The sequence below is a fragment of the Mus caroli genome, unplaced genomic scaffold (genome assembly GCF_978045245.1).
Source record: "Mus caroli unplaced genomic scaffold, Mus_caroli_1 scaffold_20, whole genome shotgun sequence".
NCBI lineage: Eukaryota > Metazoa > Chordata > Mammalia > Rodentia > Muridae > Mus > Mus caroli.
The window spans coordinates 17,555,093-17,574,257 of NW_028227275.1; the positions used below are offsets into that span (position 1 = coordinate 17,555,093).

General features: G+C 45.0%; 2 protein-coding genes across 3 annotated transcripts in view; one reads left to right on the forward strand and one right to left on the reverse strand.

The window, feature by feature from the left end:
• Cutc (cutC copper transporter) overlaps positions 1-1,452 on the reverse strand; it is a 15,753-nt gene extending 14,301 nt beyond the window's left edge. Inside the window, exon 1 of one of the 2 annotated variants that reach the window (XM_021151621.3) lies at positions 1,156-1,452. In XM_021151621.3, coding sequence (XP_021007280.1) covers positions 1,156-1,213 — 58 coding nt within the window. In that variant the 5' untranslated portion in view covers positions 1,214-1,452. The remainder of the gene's footprint in view (positions 1-1,155) is intronic. The other variant, XM_021151620.3, reaches the window with a different exon arrangement.
• On the forward strand, positions 1,380-19,038 carry Cox15 (cytochrome c oxidase assembly factor COX15). The gene is made up of 9 exons (XM_021151618.2): positions 1,380-1,554; positions 2,844-3,034; positions 5,216-5,338; positions 7,187-7,373; positions 10,836-11,003; positions 12,707-12,788; positions 14,458-14,612; positions 16,030-16,143; positions 17,331-19,038. The coding sequence occupies exons 1-9, from the start codon at positions 1,465-1,467 to the stop codon at positions 17,460-17,462; spliced, it is 1,242 nt and encodes a 413-aa protein (XP_021007277.1). The 5' UTR covers positions 1,380-1,464; the 3' UTR covers positions 17,463-19,038.
• The last annotated feature ends 127 nt before the right edge of the window (positions 19,039-19,165 follow it).

Consider the following 19,165-nt stretch of genomic DNA (forward strand, 5'->3'; position numbering starts at 1 on the left):
TTCCCTGAATGTATTTAAAGTTGGAAGGAGAGAATTAACTCGACAAAGCTGTCCTCAGACCTCCACACACTCACTATGGCACATGTGTCCCCCCCCCCCCCCCCCGCACAATAATAACCAACACACTTTTAAAGTGTTTAATTCATGCTTCATGTATTGATCTCTGCAAGAACAGTCACCACATTCTAATAGTGGTTACTACTGGGCAATGAATTTGGAATTGTTTTTAACTTTCTACATTGCTTGACTTCTTCTACCTCATACTGCTTTTATGATGAAAGATTACTTGGAGAAACAAACAAAAATCTGTCCCCTCCTAATACCAAGTTGCAAGAGTCATTGATTTAACAAAAGACTATCAGTCCCATAGATTAGGATTCAAACATTAACCAATGGTCGTAAACAACAATACAGTAACTCCACAAATCTGGTAACAGCCCCACCAGTGGGGCTGAAGATGCTGAAGGAGTATCAGGAGCTCCATACAAAAGTACGGGAATGTCTACAAACGGTTGCAATAGGAGCCTGAGCAAAAGCAAAATGTAGGGATCAAAAAAGACATTTGAAGCAGTAGTGCTCAAAGTAAGAGACTCCAGATGGCTTTGGGGAGTCTGTGTCTGTATTTGCCTCTTGGGAGTGGACTGCAGCTTCGGGACACTGTTAAACACGCAGAGACAGGTATGAGACTCCAACTATCTTCCATCAAGTGAGATATTAAAAGAGATTTGCAAAATACAGAGCATTGCCCCTTTCGCTCTTTTGTTTAGGGATATTTATCCTTCATAAAAGTTGTCTTGACATATTAATAGGCATATCTCCCGCAGGAAGCAACCAGTCATCTGTCACGTAATGGCTGTGGGAACGGATCCCACTCGCCACCCTCGGTGGCAGCTCTAGGTTGTAGAGCTGTCACCACACTTTTATTATCTACCACAGAGACGGGGAGGTGGTATGGTGCCCTCTTGTGGCCCAAGGGGCTGCGGGGCGCTGAGGGCACTTGCGAGACTGGCGGGGATCCAGGAGCAGCAGAGGGACTGCGTGACTGCCCGGGACTGCGGAGCACTGAGAAACTCGACCGCGGGAAAGCCTGGCAAGCCGGGACCCACCCCGGGGTCCACCGGCCGACCGCCCTCCCTGCCCCGCCACCTTCCGCACCCGCCTTCCCCGACGATATCCACGCCTGTTTCCGCTCGCAAGAAGCCCCTTTCTTCATGCTTCCCGCGTTCCTCCCTCGCTCGCCTTCGGTTTCCACGGAGTCCCCGCGGCCGCGCGAGCGACGGAGGAGGCGCGTCCCCGACGCCCGTGCCCGGCAGTCTCCCAGGGAGTCGTGCGTGCACGCGCAGTGGCCAGCCTCGCGCGAGGGGGCGCTCGCGACGCCTGACCCGGAAGTGTTTGTCCTTTCGGGAGCGGAGAAGCGGACCGCCGCTCGCTGGGGCGCTCCGGCAGTGGCGCTGGACTGTCAGCATGCAACGGTTGCTCCTTCCGTCCCTGAGGGCCTTGACCGGGAGCCGCAATGTCGGGCTCCTGGTCCCTAGGGTGGCGTCCAGAACACAGGTACCCACTCCTGATGGCTCGGATCACGGAAGCCGGGCTGGGATAAAAAGGGCCAGGATAAAGTAAACGGACCGCCCTGCAAGTCCGGCTCGCCTTCTCATTTCAGGACACATTTCCTTGTGTCCCGACACCTTCCTGAATGCGGATCCGGAAATATTACCCACTGCTGTGTATGACTGACCAATTTATTTAGCTTTTAAGTTTCAATTTCCTTTTCTGTAGAATGGGAGAACGACCTGTTACACAAGGTGTTTGTAAGGATTAAATTTTTAAATATACATCAAACCCTTAGCACGTGATAAAAGCTCAGTAATTTTTATTTTATTTATTTATGTATTTATTTGCACATTTGTTTTTTGCTAAAAGCCGCCAGGCAGTCAGGAACTCCTATGTAACCCCATTCCACAGTGAAGGAAATTGAGACTTTCTTTAAGTTGCTTGTCTAAGATACCCAGTTACTTAGAAGTAGGAAACTAAACATGCTTTTTTTTTTTTTTTTTTTTTTTTTTTTTTTTTTTTGGTTTTTCGAGACAGGGTTTCTCTGTGTAGCCCTGGCTGTCCTGGAACTCACTTTGTAGACCAGGCTGGCCTCAAACCCAGAAATCCACCTGCCTCTGCCTCCCAAGTGCTGGGACTAAAGGCGTGCACCACTACCGCCCAGCCAACATATTTTTACTCTTAGTGTTAGACTCAAAAGAAGACATGTATTCTCTTCTCTGATAATCAATAGTAAAAGGTGAAAGATCTTTATGGTGTGAAGAGAAACCAGAGAATTCTAGAGTTATGTTCCTGGAAAAAAAAAAAATATGCCCACATAGTGCCTGCCCTGGAGGAGTCAGTTCATTCAATTGTTAGTTCAGGTACCAAATATGTATTAGGTCTTGCTGTGTAAGGACCCAGTACTACAAAGGGAGCAAGAGGAAGAGCTCCCAGTTTAGTGGGGCATAGGGACAGATCGCCTGATACATGACTGTGTGTTAAGGGTTGTGGTAGGGAAGGTACTTTGTGCTGTGACAGTAACCTGTTGTAAGATCCAGGAAAGTTTGGGGAATAACGATGCCAGCCCCGATCTCCAGTGGGTAGTATAAGTGGAATTGTGTAGGAGGGAATAGCACATTTAGAGACTGAGAACCCAGTAAGAAAGGGCTCCAGTAGTGCAGATGAGAGTCGGTGATTAACCAGAGCGGTAGCTGTGAAATGCAGCCTTACGGGGGCTTTACTCCAGTTAAATTGAGGATGAGTGTTGGTAGCAGATTCTTTCAGTTATGATTTTCTGTCTTGCTCCTTAGTGTGGCAGCAGCTGTGGCAGCCAGCGTCCTCTGAGGCCAGGGCAGTACAGCACCATCACTGAAGTGGCTCTGCAATCCGGAAAAGGGACAGTGTCCCTTCCTTCTAGGGCAGCCGAGCGGGCAGTGGGCCGATGGCTTCTGGTGTGCAGTGGGACAGTGGCTGGAGCAGTTATTCTGGGAGGAGTGACCAGGTGAGTCATTTACTCTTGGTGAATCAGGTTATCAGCTGAAAAGGGGAACGTTGGGCCTCATCTACTCTAGCTCGCTCCATTACAGATGGGGAAACTGGTAGCCTGCTCTATCTTAGAACAGGTTGGCTTTTTATTAGTAGGAGTTTCATTATCAGGACCAGTTCAGTCTTAACTGTTGCTGGGCATTGTTTCTATATATTTTTACCTCTCCAGTGTTAAGATCATACATAAATCACAGTTGCTTCATGTATCTCTTAGGTTGTCTTAATATCTATAAACTGACTTTATGGATTTAGGCTTTCCCTTCCTCTAACATCTTTTACTTTTATGTATTTATTATAGCTCTGTTATTATTGAACAAGACCAAGTCATTTGTCCTGTGGTTACCCAAAGTAACCATGGTCTATCTGGTGATGGTTAACATATCCTTTGTCCTTTAAATGAGTAGTTGCTTATTAGATTCAGATTGGGAATGAGGGGACAGAACATTGCCTAGGTGATGCAGCATTCACTCCGGGATCTGTTGGGGACTTCAGCTGACTTGATTACTATTGCCTGAATCCATTATTTCGTGAGAATTCCAAAATGGTAGTTTGTGTTGTCATTACCCCAGGAGACAGTCTTTATAAGAAAGGCAGGAGGAGGATACTGGTTTTCTTTGTTCACTAACTTCCAAAATAATGAGTCTGTTGCCAAGATCCTCCAAAGGTTACAAGGACAGGATTTGGATTTTAAAGTGCATAATAAACTGGGGCTGGAGAGGTGGGTCAGCAGTTAAGAGCACTGGCTGCTCTTCCAAAAGACCTGGGTTCAATTCCCAGCTCCCACACAACAGCTCACAACTGTCTGTAACTCCAGCTCCAGGGGATATGGCACTGTAACGAAGACACACATGCAGGCCAAACACTAAAGCACATAAAATAAAACCAAACAGATCACTGAAGTGCACATATTTAAACGCATTAGATAGATCTTAGTACACTGTGAGGATTGTGTTGATGGTTTGCTTAAAATCTCCCAGCTTAACTGGTGGGAATCTCTTGAACTAGGTTCCAGCATCTTTTGACAAGGCCTTTGGAAGTGTCTTTGCTTTCTGATCTGATAAGGTTTTCCAGGCTTATCCTGTGTGTTTCTTGCACTGGCGTTTAGTTTAAAAAACTGGGTTCCTTTGGGTGAAGATACTTTTTAGTTTGTGTGTACGTATCCATATCTGTCTGCACATATGTAGAGGTCAGAGGATGACCTCATTCCTGGGTCCGTCTCCGTCTCCCTCCTCCCTCTCAGAACCAAGGCCTGCCATTGACCTTGAACTTGCTCAATAGACCATTGAGTTCCAAGGGTCTGTTCGTCTCTACCTCCCCAGAACTGGGATTACAAGTGTGCGCTTTTGTGTCTGTTTTTGTTTGTTTGTTTGCTTTGTTTGTTTTGTTTTAACATAGGTTCTGAGGCTGGTGTCCAGGCAAGCCCTCTATTGGATGAGCTGTCTCTCCAGCCCCTACTTTCTAATTCTAATGAAGTGTGTGTGTTTATCTTCATGTTCATTGAACCCCTGTTTCAAAATCCTGTGTGGATAGCATAGGCTGTTATGGGAAATTGCAACAAATGTAAATAATATTATCTTGAACCTATATTTCTGTAGTAAGTCTCTTTTCCTGGTGTAGGGAAGGCTAGTTTTAGCTGGCATTATGTAGGGCTCAATGGTTGAATGAATACTTCGTGTACGCAAGGCCCTGGATTCAGTCCCTACCACCAAAATAATAAGAACGCCGTTTACGCATTTAATACACATTCCTTTAATCTAAGCATTGTTGTTGCCTATAAAGAAATGCTAGTGAAAGAGTTAAGTGGGACCCAGTCATGGTGGCACAGGCCTGTGGTCTCAGCACCTGGGGAGTGTAAGAGGCAGGCCTAAGCCATCTCAGACTCTGTTTGGGGGCGTGGGGAGAAGAAGGGAGCGGTTGAATAAGAGTCAAGAGAATAAAAGTGTAAGGAACCAGGAGCTGGGCATAGAGGGGCTGCTTGGCGGGAGAACCTGGATTCCACATCGAGCAGTAAATCAGGAAGGGAAGAGGAAAGCAATTCAGACCCATGAGTTAAGTTCGGATTTATTTATTGCAGTCAACTATTTATGAATGACCTAGAGACACTACACTCAGGAAGTGTTTGTTTTCCTATGCCAAGGTTGACAGAGTCTGGCCTCTCAATGGTAGACTGGCATCTGATAAAGGAGATGAAGCCGCCCACAAGCCAGGAAGAGTGGGAAGCAGAGTTCCAAAAGTACCAGCAATTTCCAGAATTTAAAATGTAAGTGTTAGAAACAAAAATTGACAAATATATGTGTTTATGTGTGATGAAGGTGCATATGTGCCTGTGGGTAGCATGCTTGGAGATACGGTTTCTCACTGAAGGAGCCAGGCTCACAGCCGGCAAGTCTCAGTGATCTTCTTGTCTCTCCTCCACAGCACCAGAGTTACAGGTACACACAGCCATGGCCAGCTTTTTAGATGGGTGCTGGGGATTTGAACTCAAGTCTTCACGCCTGCGCAATGAGTCCCTCACACACTGACCCATCTCCAAAGCCCCTCGAGTCAATGTCCCATCTTAGGTGAGGATGCTATTGCTGTGATGAAGCACCGTGACCAAAGAACTGGAGAGGGGAGGGTTGATGTCACTCACAGCCTTTAGAACAGTTCATCAGAAGCAGGAAGGGCCCGAACTCAAGCAGGGCAGAGACCTGGTGGCAGGAGCTCAGGCAGAGGCCATGGAGGGTGCTTACTGCTCTAAAGGTGGTGGGACCAGGAAGAGTGGAGCCTAACAGCAGGGCAGTCTAAAGTCTCATGCAATGGCCAACTTTATCCAGAGCAGTCAGCAATTTTTACCCCGAGGGTTAAGGAGAATCACGTGAGTAAGGTGTTCAATCACAAGGACAAGCCACATGTGGCACAACATGTTTTCCCATGGAGGCAAATGAGTAACAACAGCTGAAGCAACCCACTCCCATCCACTACGCCTGGGAGGAGCGTGAAAACACGTGCCAACAAAAATCCTGTGTTTCGAAGAAACTGAGGTCACAGGACTCTTGTCTTGTTTTCTTGGAATTTTTCTCAGAAGCACTCAGAATTCTCACACGACTCCATTCTTGGACTGTGTCCCACACAGGGGTGCTGTTCACTGGCTTGCTTCCCATGGCTTGTTCAGCCTGATTTCTTACAGAACCCAGGACCACCAAACCAGGGATGACCCCACCCTCAATAGGCTGGTTCCTCCTGCATCAATTGCTAATTTAAAAAATGTTCACTGGGCTGTGGTGGCACACGCCTTTAATCCCAGCACTTGGGAGGCAGAGACAGGCAGATTTCTGAGTTCAAGGCCAGCCTGGTCTCCAAAGTGAGTTCCAGGACAGCCAGGGCTACACAGAGAAACCCTGTCTCGAAAACCAAAAAAAACAAAACAAAACAACAACAACAAAAATGTTCTGCAGGCTTGCCCACAACCCGTGGAGGCATTTTCTCAACTGGGGTTTGCTCCTCTCAGATGACTCTAGCCTGTGTCCCATTGGCATAAAACTAGCCAGCACAGGTACTACTCAATTTTTTGCTTCTTTAAATCCTTTACAATAATTAGATTTATTTCTTGATCTTTGGTTCACATAAGTATAGTGAGCTGCCTGCTATAAGTCTTTTAAGTCCCAAGTCATGTTAAAGTTACTGGAAGAGGAAGAGGGCAGACCTAACAAGCTGCAAGATTAAGAATGTTTCTGCATTCCCTAGGGAACTAAAAATGAAATGGGGTAGTTGGAGAGATGGCTTAGTGGTAAAAGTGCTTGCCCCGTAACCATGATGACCTAAATTCAACCTCAGAACCTATAGAACAAGCCAAATGCAATGGTGGACATCTATAATCCCAGCACTATTGGGAAGTGGAGGCAGGAGAATCAGCCAGAAATTCAGCGCCAGCCCAGCCTGAAGTACCTAGTGCAGTGGTGGGTGTAAGAGACTCTAATCAGACACAAGGTGGGAGGGAAGAAACTGTTCCCAAACATTGTCTGTGACCTCCACACACATGCGGCAGCATATATGTGTCCATGCACACAAAATAAGTGCAGAAATACAAGAGTTCCCTCTTTCTTCTTTTTGACTCCATTTCACCTAGCCTGAACCATGACATGACGCTGGCGGAATTCAAGTTTATCTGGTACATGGAATATTCACACCGGATGTGGGGTCGAGCTGTAGGCCTTGCATACATCCTGCCTGCTGCCTACTTTTGGAGAAAGGGTTGGCTCAACCGTGGCATGAAAGGACGTGTTCTCGCCCTCTGTGGCTTAGTCTGTTTCCAGGTAAGATTTATTCAAGATTGGGAAACCAGAGACACTCCAAAGAGTTGGCATTATTTAAGGAAGTCATCCTTGAAGCACTCCAATAGAGTAGGTAGAGTGAGCAGTTTAGTGCCATAGGCTTAAGCCATCTGACTTCTGTCATATATGATTTCCCTACTGTAAATAGATGTTCAAGTTACATCTGGTTCTTCTCCCAGCCCCATGCTCCCAGAAATAAGACTCAGACTCAGGAGATATTTACAAATACCTTGGCCATTTTGCTGGGCTTTTCTCTTACTAGATCATAACAAATTATCCCGTTTATTTTAATCTACATTCTGCCATGTGGTTGGTTACCTGTGCTCAGGTACCATGTGTCTGTCTAGTCACCTCTTCCTGGGAGAATCTCCCAGATACCTGGCTCTCTCCCAGGTGTCCCACTTTCTATTCTATCCTTTCCTATAGGCCATAGGTTTTTCAGTTGACAGGTGGTGCATCCATACAATATACAAGATATTCTCTCTACAGGGGGAGATACTAATAGCACCACTTGGGAATATAGACGTTAAATGAGATCATATCTATCAAGCACTTTTAGTTGGGTGAACATTATCTTGTGCTACTAGAAGTAGAGTTTGTGCCTCTATTATGGTTCTCTTCCTGTATTCTCTTCCATTTTTCTAACTTACCTAAGAAAAGAGTAATCCCTACTGGAGAGTGGCTTTAGAAAGCCACCCTTCTCTACCCTTTCAACCCCCTAACACTAGATAGGAAAGAAGGTTAGAAAGGGAAGGAGCCACATTATCATTATACAACTTCCTGCTGATTAGGGGCAGCACCTTCCTTGTGGCAAGTTTGACCTTGACCATCAGGCTATCTGATTTCTTCTTCTTGTTTCTTCTTTGCATATGACTATGTAACAAACCATGACCAACAGCAACCAGCAACATCCCTGCCTCTCAGGGCTCTAGCATTTATAGATCCTCTGAAAAGTCTCCAGAATTCCAAATGTCACACAATCACAGACACTATCTGCCACTGGCAAAATCACACCCCGGCAGAGCGCGAGGTAAATCCTAGTCAGCCGCTGTGGACAGTGTGAGGTAGCCCCGCGTCCCATGCCTGGGATTAAAACAAAAACATAACATTTGTGTGGTTTTTTTAAAAAAGAAATCAAAATTTCAAAATTGTCAATTAGAAAACTCCAAAAGAACAGTGTGTGGGATGAAGGTTGGGTACAGATATAACTGATGTTCAAGTATGCGTGGTATTTTAAAAGCATGTAAGCTGGACTTTTATTAAGGAAAAGAGCTTTGCAAGATTCCCACAGTCAAGCTAAGAGCCAAGAAAAGGAATAGAGAAGACACCTACAAGTATTTGGATCAAAATGTAAAGGTCCTGATGGTGTCATAGCATCAAAGAAACATCAACATTTGACCTGTAGGAAATGAGGCGGTTAATTTAACTCAGAAGTTAAATTAAGGAGACGAGCTAGTAAAGACGAGATTAACAAGCTGGAGAGAGAGAGATGGTTAAGAGACTGGCTGTTCTTCCAGAGGACCGAGGTTCAGCTCCAGGCACCCACATGGCAGCTCACAACTGTCTGTAGCTCCTGTTGTAAAGGATCGGACACCCTCACACAGACATACATGCAGGCAGACACCAACGCACATAAGATATGAATAAACATTTTAAAAAGAAATTAACAAGACAATAGAAACTGCAGAAGAGAATTAGACATTAATAAAAGTTATGTTAACTTTTATTATATTTTAGTGACTAAGCAAAGTTAGGTGGAATAAAAATAATAAGTTTAATAAAATAAAATGAAGGTAGAAATTTAAGCCGTCAGTGGTTGTGTGAGGAGGCAAGTGAGGCTAGAGAATTTGCTCAGTATACGCCTTCATTTTCCAGTGTCCCCGCAGAAGAGAGGTAGTTATGATAGCCAGGCGAGTCTTGAAAGAGGAAGGAAGTATCCACAAAGAATTACCTGAAGAAGTACAAGAGACTCAACCCTCTGACCTGGTCATGCGGGGTTGAGAGTGTGTCATGATTGTGTCTTGTCTTACAAGATTAGAATTGATGTAGCTTGGTAATTTGCTGGCTAAAGCAGAGAATTATGAATTGCATTCTGTGAGCTTTCTAAGCACAATCCTGCATTTTGTTGGGCAGGGGTGGATTTTGTTGTTACTCTTTGGTTGGCTGGTTTGGTTTGGATTTATGAAACAGTCTCATGCAGGCAAATCTGGTCTCCAACTTGCTGTGCAGCCAAGTATGACCTCAAGTTGCTGCTGCTGCTGCTGCTCCTACTTCCCAAGCACTGGGGTCACAAGCTGGTGCCACCACATCGGGCTTAAACACGAGCTTTCCTTACTGATCTTCCCCCCTCCCCCCCCCTCTCCCTTCTTCCTTCCTTCTGAAGGAAGAGCTGAAGTCTCTTTGGACTGTGTGAGTTTGGAGTTCAACTTTAAATTTCTTCACCTCCACAAATTAGCTTCCAGTTTCATTTTTCTTAGAGAGTTGAAATATATTTTTGCAAAGCAATCTGCATGCAAAATCTTACACATTTGTATGACCTCCCCCCAGATAGTTATGTTTATCTTATACCCACCTATCTCAACAGTAATTGTTTTTAAACAGTTAAACTGAAAGGAAATAAAACTTGAGACCTGTGATTCATGTAATGTATGTCAAATAGCCCAAAGAGTTGTTTGTGAGCTTTGAAACCTGGGACTGAGAACATAGCAGAACAGGCCAGGACATGCCCAGGCAGGCCCTTCGTCCTTAAAGACATTCCTGAGGCTGCTTAGCCATAAAGATAAAGAGAGATAAAGAGAATGATTTGCCTGACTGGCCTGGTGCCTCCCTATCTCCCACCCTTCTGACCTAAGTTAAATGTTAACAGGCTGCTAATGTTTAAATGGACCAATCATGTGAAACCTCGCCAGTTCCTCCCCCAGCCCCACCCCTTTTCTATAAAAACCCCTAGCTTCCAAGCCTCGGGTTTGAATCCACTGTCTCCTGCGGGAGATATGTGTCGCCCGGAGCTCCGTCATTAAACTACCTCATGCTTATCAAGATGGTCCACTGTTCGTGATTCTTGGGTGCACGCCAAATCGGGAATTGAGTGGGGGTTTCCCCACTAGGTTCTTTCAAAACTTTTAAGTTTTTTCTAAATACAATCTAGTTTTCATAGAATATTCTGTTTCACTGATTTACATGTTAACTTTTATTGAGTATTTGTACAGTTTTGGGTGCAGATAAACATCTGTATGATCTTATATACATGACCTATCTTCAGCGAAACGTAAGTCTAAAGAGTGGCCAAGCACTAATACTGTAAATACAGCGATTCTGAACACTGGCTGCGTGGGAGAGTGTAGAAAATGGGTCGGTAGGGCATTCTTTCTGATAATCTAGTTTCTCAGTAGAACCTGACAGGTCAAACCTTGTTTGATTTGCCTCTTTCTACTTGACTTGTAGGGTCTGTTGGGTTGGTATATGGTGAAAAGTGGATTGGAAGAAAAACCAGAGTCCTATGACATCCCTCGGGTCAGTCAGTACCGCCTCGCAGCCCACCTGGGGTCAGCACTGGTTCTCTACTGTGCCAGTCTGTGGACCTCCCTGTCTCTGCTACTGCCTCAGCACAAGGTAAGCATCAGGGTCACCACGGCTGCCCGGTGCTGACATGGCAGGGCAGTGGAAAAGCTGGTTCTAATGCATAGTTAGTGAGTCAAAACCAGACTCCCTTTAATGCCTGTTACAAAGCATGTATTCGTGAGGCTCTGATTCCAGTTCTGACGTGTATCAGTAAATCAATATCACACACACACACACACACACACACACACACACACACACACACACAGAGCCAGGAAAGTGGCTGGATAATATAGAGGCTGAATACCTTGTCAGCATTATCTAATGAGGAATGTAAAAGCACAAATTGTAGGAAAACGGCAAGGGGAGCTGACCGTCAGGCATGACCCAACCACATTAGCCCTGGCTCCCAGAGTGGATCGTGAATGGCAAGATAAGAGAGACTAGATCAAGAGCTGGGTTTGAACTTTTGCCCCATTGTGCAGTATTAAGTGGGGACACGGCATTCAGTCTAACACTGTATTGAGCCATAGTGATTTGTGTCTAAAAAGTGCTTTTCTGTATGTTGGGTTTTTGTTTTGTTTTGTTTTTCAGCAGTTTTTATGTGACTCAAAATCAAGTTCCAATTGTTTTGAGGCCTTCATCTATGAGAAGTCTCAAGTTACCACAGTTGTTTAGGTCACTATTTTCATTCTTTCTTTTTTAACTCTTTCACTTTTTTCTTATATTTACAAATAATGATTGTGGGTGGCCCGATGGCTCAGCATGTCTGAAAACTGAATTCCGTCCTCTGACCCCACGTAAAGGTGAATGAGGAGCGCAATAGACGCCACAATGTACATAATGATAATTTAAAATGCTTAAATTTAAAAGTAATACGTAAGTAAGTATTAAATCAGGAGGCAACCTGAATAAACTGTTCATGGAAAAAAAGTTTGATGTAACATAAGATTTTTTTCAGTAGAATCATTTAATAGGTGTAATAGATGTTTAGAGTTAGGGGCCTGAGTCCCAGTAAGGACTGGAAATGTTCAAAACAGAGCCAAATTTGAAACATTTTCATTGTAAATACTCTTCATCTGAAAGATTCTTCCTCTGACTTCCAAGGGAAATTTATAAAATAAACTGCTTGTGTCTATAGCTGTTTCCTGATAAGCCATCCTTCTTCAACCCCTGTGCTCTTTCATCCTTCCTAAGTACTAGCGTGCACACACATACACACATACACACACACACACACACACTCACACTCAGACACACACGCACACCCAAACCTGGAATGGAACTGTGGCAGGTTACTGATAACATTTATCAATTTTGCCCTTTTTACTTGTTTATATTCTACCAATTACAGAAAGAATTTGAGATATATGGCTAGTTAAGCAATATCGAGTCATGTCCTCCACCCCAGAAAGTACTAGCTACTGGGGGGCTATTTAAATTTTAATTATTTGATATCTGGGAGTGTCCAAGCTCATTTGGACAGTTCAGTATCCAACAATGAAATAGATGTGTGTTGGAACAATGTCTGCTGAAAGTGTTTAGCCTGTTAGAACAGTGTCTGCCGGGGATTCTTATCCTATGTAGGAACAGTGTGTGATGGGACTACTTACCCTGTGTTGGAGCAGTGTCTGCTGAGAGTACTTATCCTCGTCAGCAGACACCATCTGACCTCAAATTGTCTGGGTTTGGGTTTGGCCGATGTTGTGCCTCCATAATTCCTACCCAACAGCTCACCTGATTATCCTTTCCAGTTACCAGAAACGCGGCAGCTCCTGTGGTTGAGACGGTTTGCTGGTGGCACAGCAGGCCTGGTGTTCCTCACAGCTCTCTCAGGTAGGCTCAGCCCAGCATATATAGAGTATCTCCATCCAGTTTGAAGTGGCGTTTCTTGCCTGACACTCTCTTCTTCCTGCTGCTTCCTCATCTTTTCCTGTCACGCTCCGCTCCTTCACACCAGTGTCTGTTCACTGTCCCCTGCCCCGCTGTCCACTCCGTTGAACAATACTATTGAGCACTTACTGAATCTACACTGCCTAAGTTCAGATCAATTTCTGGCTTTAGCTGGGAGCTGCAAGCTGTGTAAAAACAGAGACGATGACCGGAAGTCATGTACATAACGAGCTTAGAACGGCGCCTGGCATGTAGCCGCAACCGTGTTAGTTGTGTGGTGTAAGCTTTATTGTTACACGTTACACCAGAGTGGTCACACAGGCGGCCTGTACTCAGTGAGGGTCTAAGATGACAAGTTCATTGGAGCTCAGACCCATGTAGGCCTGTCCTCCTAAGAGCTTTAATTTACTTATGTGTACATGTGTGTGTCTGTGTGAGTGTATGCCACATGTGTGCAGGTATGCAGAGACCAGAGAGGGCATTGCATTGCCCTGTAGCAGAGTTACATATGCTTGGGAGCCACCCAGCATGGGTGCTGGGAAGCGAGCTCTGGGAGAGCAGCAGCCACCGTCGTCCCAGCCCTAGGCTTCTTGTTCTTAAATGTGTTCTCACCTCTCCCTTCCCCACCTTGGAATGCATTGTCTAGTGTAGGACTAGATGTATCTAGTGTGATTAACTTAAACTCAGGTTAACTAGCACTTAGCTTTCATTCAGTTATGCTAGCCTCACTGAGTCCTAGACAGAGGCAGGAGGCTCCTGGCTAATGTTTGCAGGAACCACTAAGAACACTTCAGTTACCACAGACAGTTCTATTGGCAAGTGCTACTCAGCCATGAAAATGACATTAATCAAACCAGCCCACGGTACCCCGATTCTCTGCTTTTCACTTCTTTTCTGTATAAGGTGAGTTTGAATTTTGATGTTATAAATCATGTTTACAAAATGATTCAAATTTCTTTGACTTTGTTGATAATAGTGGATCTATCATCCATTCATTCAGACCTGCCTTCCTTTTGTGCTTAGACAGGGTTCAGTTTGTAAGTTTGTGATTTTTTTTTTTTTTTGTATTTTCTTTGCTCCTTCAACAAATATTTCCCGAATCCTTGGGAAGACAGACAGATAGTGCACAGCAAGGGCATCAGTATCACTCGGTGCCATGAGGAGGTAAAGCAGCCTGAGGGAGAGGAATCAGGTAGAGGGTGCGGGTTCCTGTCGCATCAGGGGATCCTCTTGTGCTGATGTGTGAGCAGGGACTGAGGGAGCGAGGAGTCAATCAGGTTCCGAGAGAGCCGAGCATCGTCAGGGACAGGAAGGACACAGAGTGGAAACAAACAGCAAATCTCCAGCATTTCTGGTCTCCAGCAGAGAGAGACCGTGCTGGAGTCTCGAGGTCAGAGCAGAGAAGGATTCAGGTGCTGCTGGGTTCCTGTAGGGACTGTGATGTGCGTTCCCACTGAGAACATTGTGAGTGCGTTCTTTCTGTTCCCACTTGCCTGTTTCTCTATTATCCTCCAAATTGTTCCTCAGTCTAGCTCTGGGCAGGAGATTTTTCTGTGTTTGGAGCTAATACTTGGTCTTCATTTTAATAACTCCTGTGTGTCTTGGCACGCAGGGGCTTTTGTGGCAGGGCTGGATGCTGGCCTCGTTTACAACTCCTTCCCCAAAATGGGAGAATCTTGGATCCCAGAGGACCTCCTGACCTTCTCCCCTGTTCTGAAGAACGTTTTTGAGAATCCTACCATGGTTCAGTTTGATCACCGGCTTCTGGTGAGTGTGCGCTATGTGCTGCTGGGCATGGGGACCCCACACCAAGTATCGGGAGTGCCAGCGAGGCACTGACAGCCTCGGGCCTCAGGGCAGTAACTGCTTATTCAGGCCAATAGTGCTGACTCCCCTCAATCCTGCATGTGCCCAAATGCCAGTGCAGCAGAGGGGTGGTTATTAGAGAACAGAGCACACAGCTATGGAAGAGCCCCAAGGGTGCCTATTAATTCTGTTCCATTTATTTAAGCTGATAGGTACTGATTGTGTGGGAGCCGTATTAAGACTGCCCTGGCAGCCTAAGTATGATGAACTGTACCCAGGAGACCCCCATGAAGCAGTAGTGTTAAAGAAGGCAGGGTAGGGTCACAGGGCACAAGGCGTAAGTGGGAGACCATGATAACTGGTGGATCCGAGAGAAGCTTTAACAGAACAAGAAGTTAAGATTTAGCAATACACGTAATACAATACAATACAATGTAATACAATACAATACAATGTAATACAATGTAATACAATACAATACAATGTAATACAATACAATACATGTAATACAATAGAGAGCAAAGGAAGCCCTAGAGTTCTCCTACAGCGTTCTTAAAACATGACCAGCAGAAACCGGACCTCTAGAGTGAGTGTTAAGCTAGGGGTAGGATGCCATCAGATGGAGGCATGCCCAGTGTGTGACGGTAGACAGGGAGACATACAGAAGACCATATCCTTGGGCTAGGGCTGATATTCAAGGTCGTTTCAGTCCCCACCCCTACACAGTGTTTTAGCATAAGTAAACTGGGATTGGGTCTCCCCCCCATAGCTTCTTCTGAAACATAGAAATATGATAGAAGACATTCTCTCTGGCATAGATGGAGATGAGAAACGTTATTGCCAGACCCAGACCCTTCTTCTGGTGTAAATGAAACCAGCTGGAAGCACTGCCACTCCCACTCAAGTTAAACCCTTTCTGTGCTGAGGTCAGCCCTGCTTTAAGGTAGTCACTCCAGTTCCAGAGGCTTCAACAGCTCCTGTGGCCTCCGCAGGCACCACATGCACACAGCGCACAGACATGCATGCAGGCTAAACACCCATGCCCAAAAGATAAAAATAACTTTGCAGAAAATGTACAGTTAGATGTGAAATTATAGCCAAGGATACAAGGTCTGATTTAAGAAGCAAGACTCTCCCCCAAGGGAAGGGAAGTAAGTACAAAGTAGGAAACACAAACCCCAGTGGTGCCCTGGTGACAGTGCCACCTCAGTTGGAGCAGAAGGGGATGGTGGTGATGCTAACTTAGAGCAGCTGGGCTGGGTATCGTTCCTCGTGACTAGGAAAGTTGTTTCTGGCTGGTGTGAGATGTGTGACTTGAGTGGGAGTCAATGTGACAGAAATCCTAGCTGCACAATGACCATCTATTTCTCTCTTGTAGGGAGTCACATCCGTCACTGCCATTACAGTGCTCTATTTCCTGTCCCGGAGAATCCCCCTTCCTCGAAGAACCAAGATGGCAGCAGTGACTCTGCTAGCTTTGGCATATGCACAGGTACATAGCCCTGCTTGGTCCAATGGCATGTCCCAAACAAAGCTAATGGTAATAGTAGATTAATAATGATATAAAGGGTGGCAATACATGATTGCCACAAGAGGAGTGACAGATGGCTGATAAACACAACAGCCTTTTAATATTAGAGAGGAGCAACTAAAAAATACTAACCCCCCACTTTGTGCTTGTAGCTCTCTGGAGAGCTGAAGCTCGGGTGTGAGGCAGCAGGCAGAGATGATGGATTAGCATGGGTCTAGGAAAATGCACAAGTTTGGATATTCTTGGAGAGACCATGAGCCTATAATAACTTTCTTCAAAGGGCAATTAGACAATATAATATATATTATGTATGATATATGAGATCTAAAGCTTTGGTCCCCAAAACTGACAGTTGTCTTAGAAAAACTAACGCACTCAGAGCTTTGCGTAAGGAAACTCAGACTTGTGATGGTAAAACTGGAAACAAATTAAAGCCACCACCGATGGCTCTGCTGCGAGATGCAGCACAGCAGTTTAAGAAAGAGCGAGGGACAGGACAACGTTTTTTGTTTTTAGGATTTATTTATTTACTTTATGTATATGAGTACTTTGTTGCTGACACTCCAGAAGAGGACATCAGATCACACTACAGATGGTTGTAAGCCACCATTTGATTGATGGGAATTAAACTCAGGACCTCTGGAAGAGCAGCCAGTGCTCTAACCACTGAGCCATCTCTCCAACCCAGAACAATGTATTTTTAACAACATAGAACTATATTTATCTCTGTATCCCAGCACTTGGGATGGAGAGGCAGGTGAGTTTAGGACTAGCCTGGTCTATATAGTGCGTTCTAGGCCAGCCAGGGTTACACAGTGAGACTTTGCCTTAAACAAACAACAAAAACAGAAAACTGTCTCTCCATACCCACAGACATGAAAAGTGAGGCATATAGGATGGTAGCAGTGATGACCTGTGGGGACAGGAAGCAGGAGCTGGGTGTGGTAGCTCATGCTCATGATCCCAGCACTCTGGAGACTGAGGCAGTAGGATTGCTTGCACCATGACTGACTGCGTCCTGGATTTCTTTATTTTATGGATGCTTGCTTCTGACATGGGATACATGCATTTGTAATGTCTGAGAGACAACGTGGCGGTGTGTGCAGTCACTTTCAAGATGACTTCTTTTCTTCTTTCTTCTACCACAGGTGGCCCTGGGCATTAGCACTCTGCTTATGTACGTCCCCACTCCGCTGGCTGCCACACACCAGTCAGGCTCCTTGGCTCTGCTCAGTGGTGCCCTTTGGCTCATGAATGAACTCCGAAGAGTCCCTAAATAATTCTCAGAGGGCCATTTCCTAGGACTGGAACTGCCTGGGAAATTCATCACCAAACACAAGAACTTAGCCTTTTCTAAGACGGTGGTATTGACATGCCGCATGGTTTCCAAATTGGTCAAGTCATTCAGAACTGTTCTGAGATGGGCACTGGACCAAGAACATTACTAAGGTGTGCTTATACCAGAGGTTTCCTTTAAAACTCTGCTGCATAAACAAGGATCTGCCGTTTGCTGCTTTGTAAGAGGCAGGCTGACTTCTTAGATCTTGGTTTCTATGTCCTGTCCACTAGTCAGGCTTCTGGTGACAGTGACAGATTCAGGAACACGTGCCCCTGTGGAGTTACTCGACCAGTTGGCTGGTGACTGACTACATGTTAGTTTGTTACCAAGGTCTAGAGTTGTCATATTTTCTGGTTTTGATAAGCAGCTAGGTTTGTGAAGTGAGTATTCTTTTATGCATATGTGTGTTTGTGTTAATATATGCCATGTGTGTACGGGTGCCCATGGAGGCCAGGGAAGGTGCTGGGTCCCTGGAGGTGGACTTAAAGGTGATTTTAATATGCCTGATACAGGTGATAGTAACCAAACACAGGTCCTCTGGAAGAGCAGCAGGCACTTTTAACAGCTAAGCCATCTCTCCAGCCCTGGAGTGAATATTATTAAAATTAAATGTTGACAATTTCAAGTTTTAAAAAATAGATGGAGGCTTAACATGTCTGACCTGAGGCTGCACATTTGCAATTTCTGAACAAGATGATCAGGTTATTTTTTTTTAACTCTAATAATTATTCTGTGAGTCTCAGTGTATCCTAAGGGATACTGTTCTTAGCTAGTCTTAGCAAAAACAAACACACATGTGTTTTACTCCTCCAGTCCCAGGCCCTGCTGGGCTTGTGTTATTGCACAAGAGGTTCAACCTCAGAACAAGGCTCATCCTAGACCTAAGCGATCACAAGGCTCTGAACAGGACTGGGCTGGGTTTAAGTTCTGCCAGCTTGTTCCCATTCCCTCCGAATCGCTACCGCACCTACCGTGCCTCATTTAACCTGTTGGGCCTATGTCAGCAGGGTAGACAGGAGCCTTCCAAGAAGGGGACCAGGGCGGCTTGCACATCCTCTGCTTCCCAACTCCAAATCCGCCCTCTTCAGTTAGAAGCAATCAGCACAGGGCAGGAGGGTCCAGCCAGAGACCCCAGGAACCGGTTTATAGTCACCCCAAGCACATGGCAGCCGGAGTCAGCTCAAGTCTCAGATATTTTGCTGCAGGTTTATGTTTGTTTGTTTGTTTGTTTGTACTACAGTTAAGCATGTTCGGAACAGATCCAATATATAGCTGTTTAACTGCTTTATGGTATACACACACACACACCCACACACACACACATATACACCACACACACCCTAAATACACCCTAATACAATTATTGATTTATGCCCCAAATGTCTATTTCAGAAAAATCCATTGCACACTTAAAGGATTAAATAATTTCCTTTAATGTTTTCAACAGTCTGTCCACAATTCTGTCAATTGTTTTTAATTTATAAAGGTAATTAAAACATGTATTTTCAGTCAGCTAACGCAGGATTTTTGTTTTTCTTTTACCAGCCCTATGAGATTGATTAGGCCATTAATTCTTATGACATCATTTAATCTTCCTAAGAATTTACTTATTATTGTGTGTGCATGTACATGACAGGGGATATG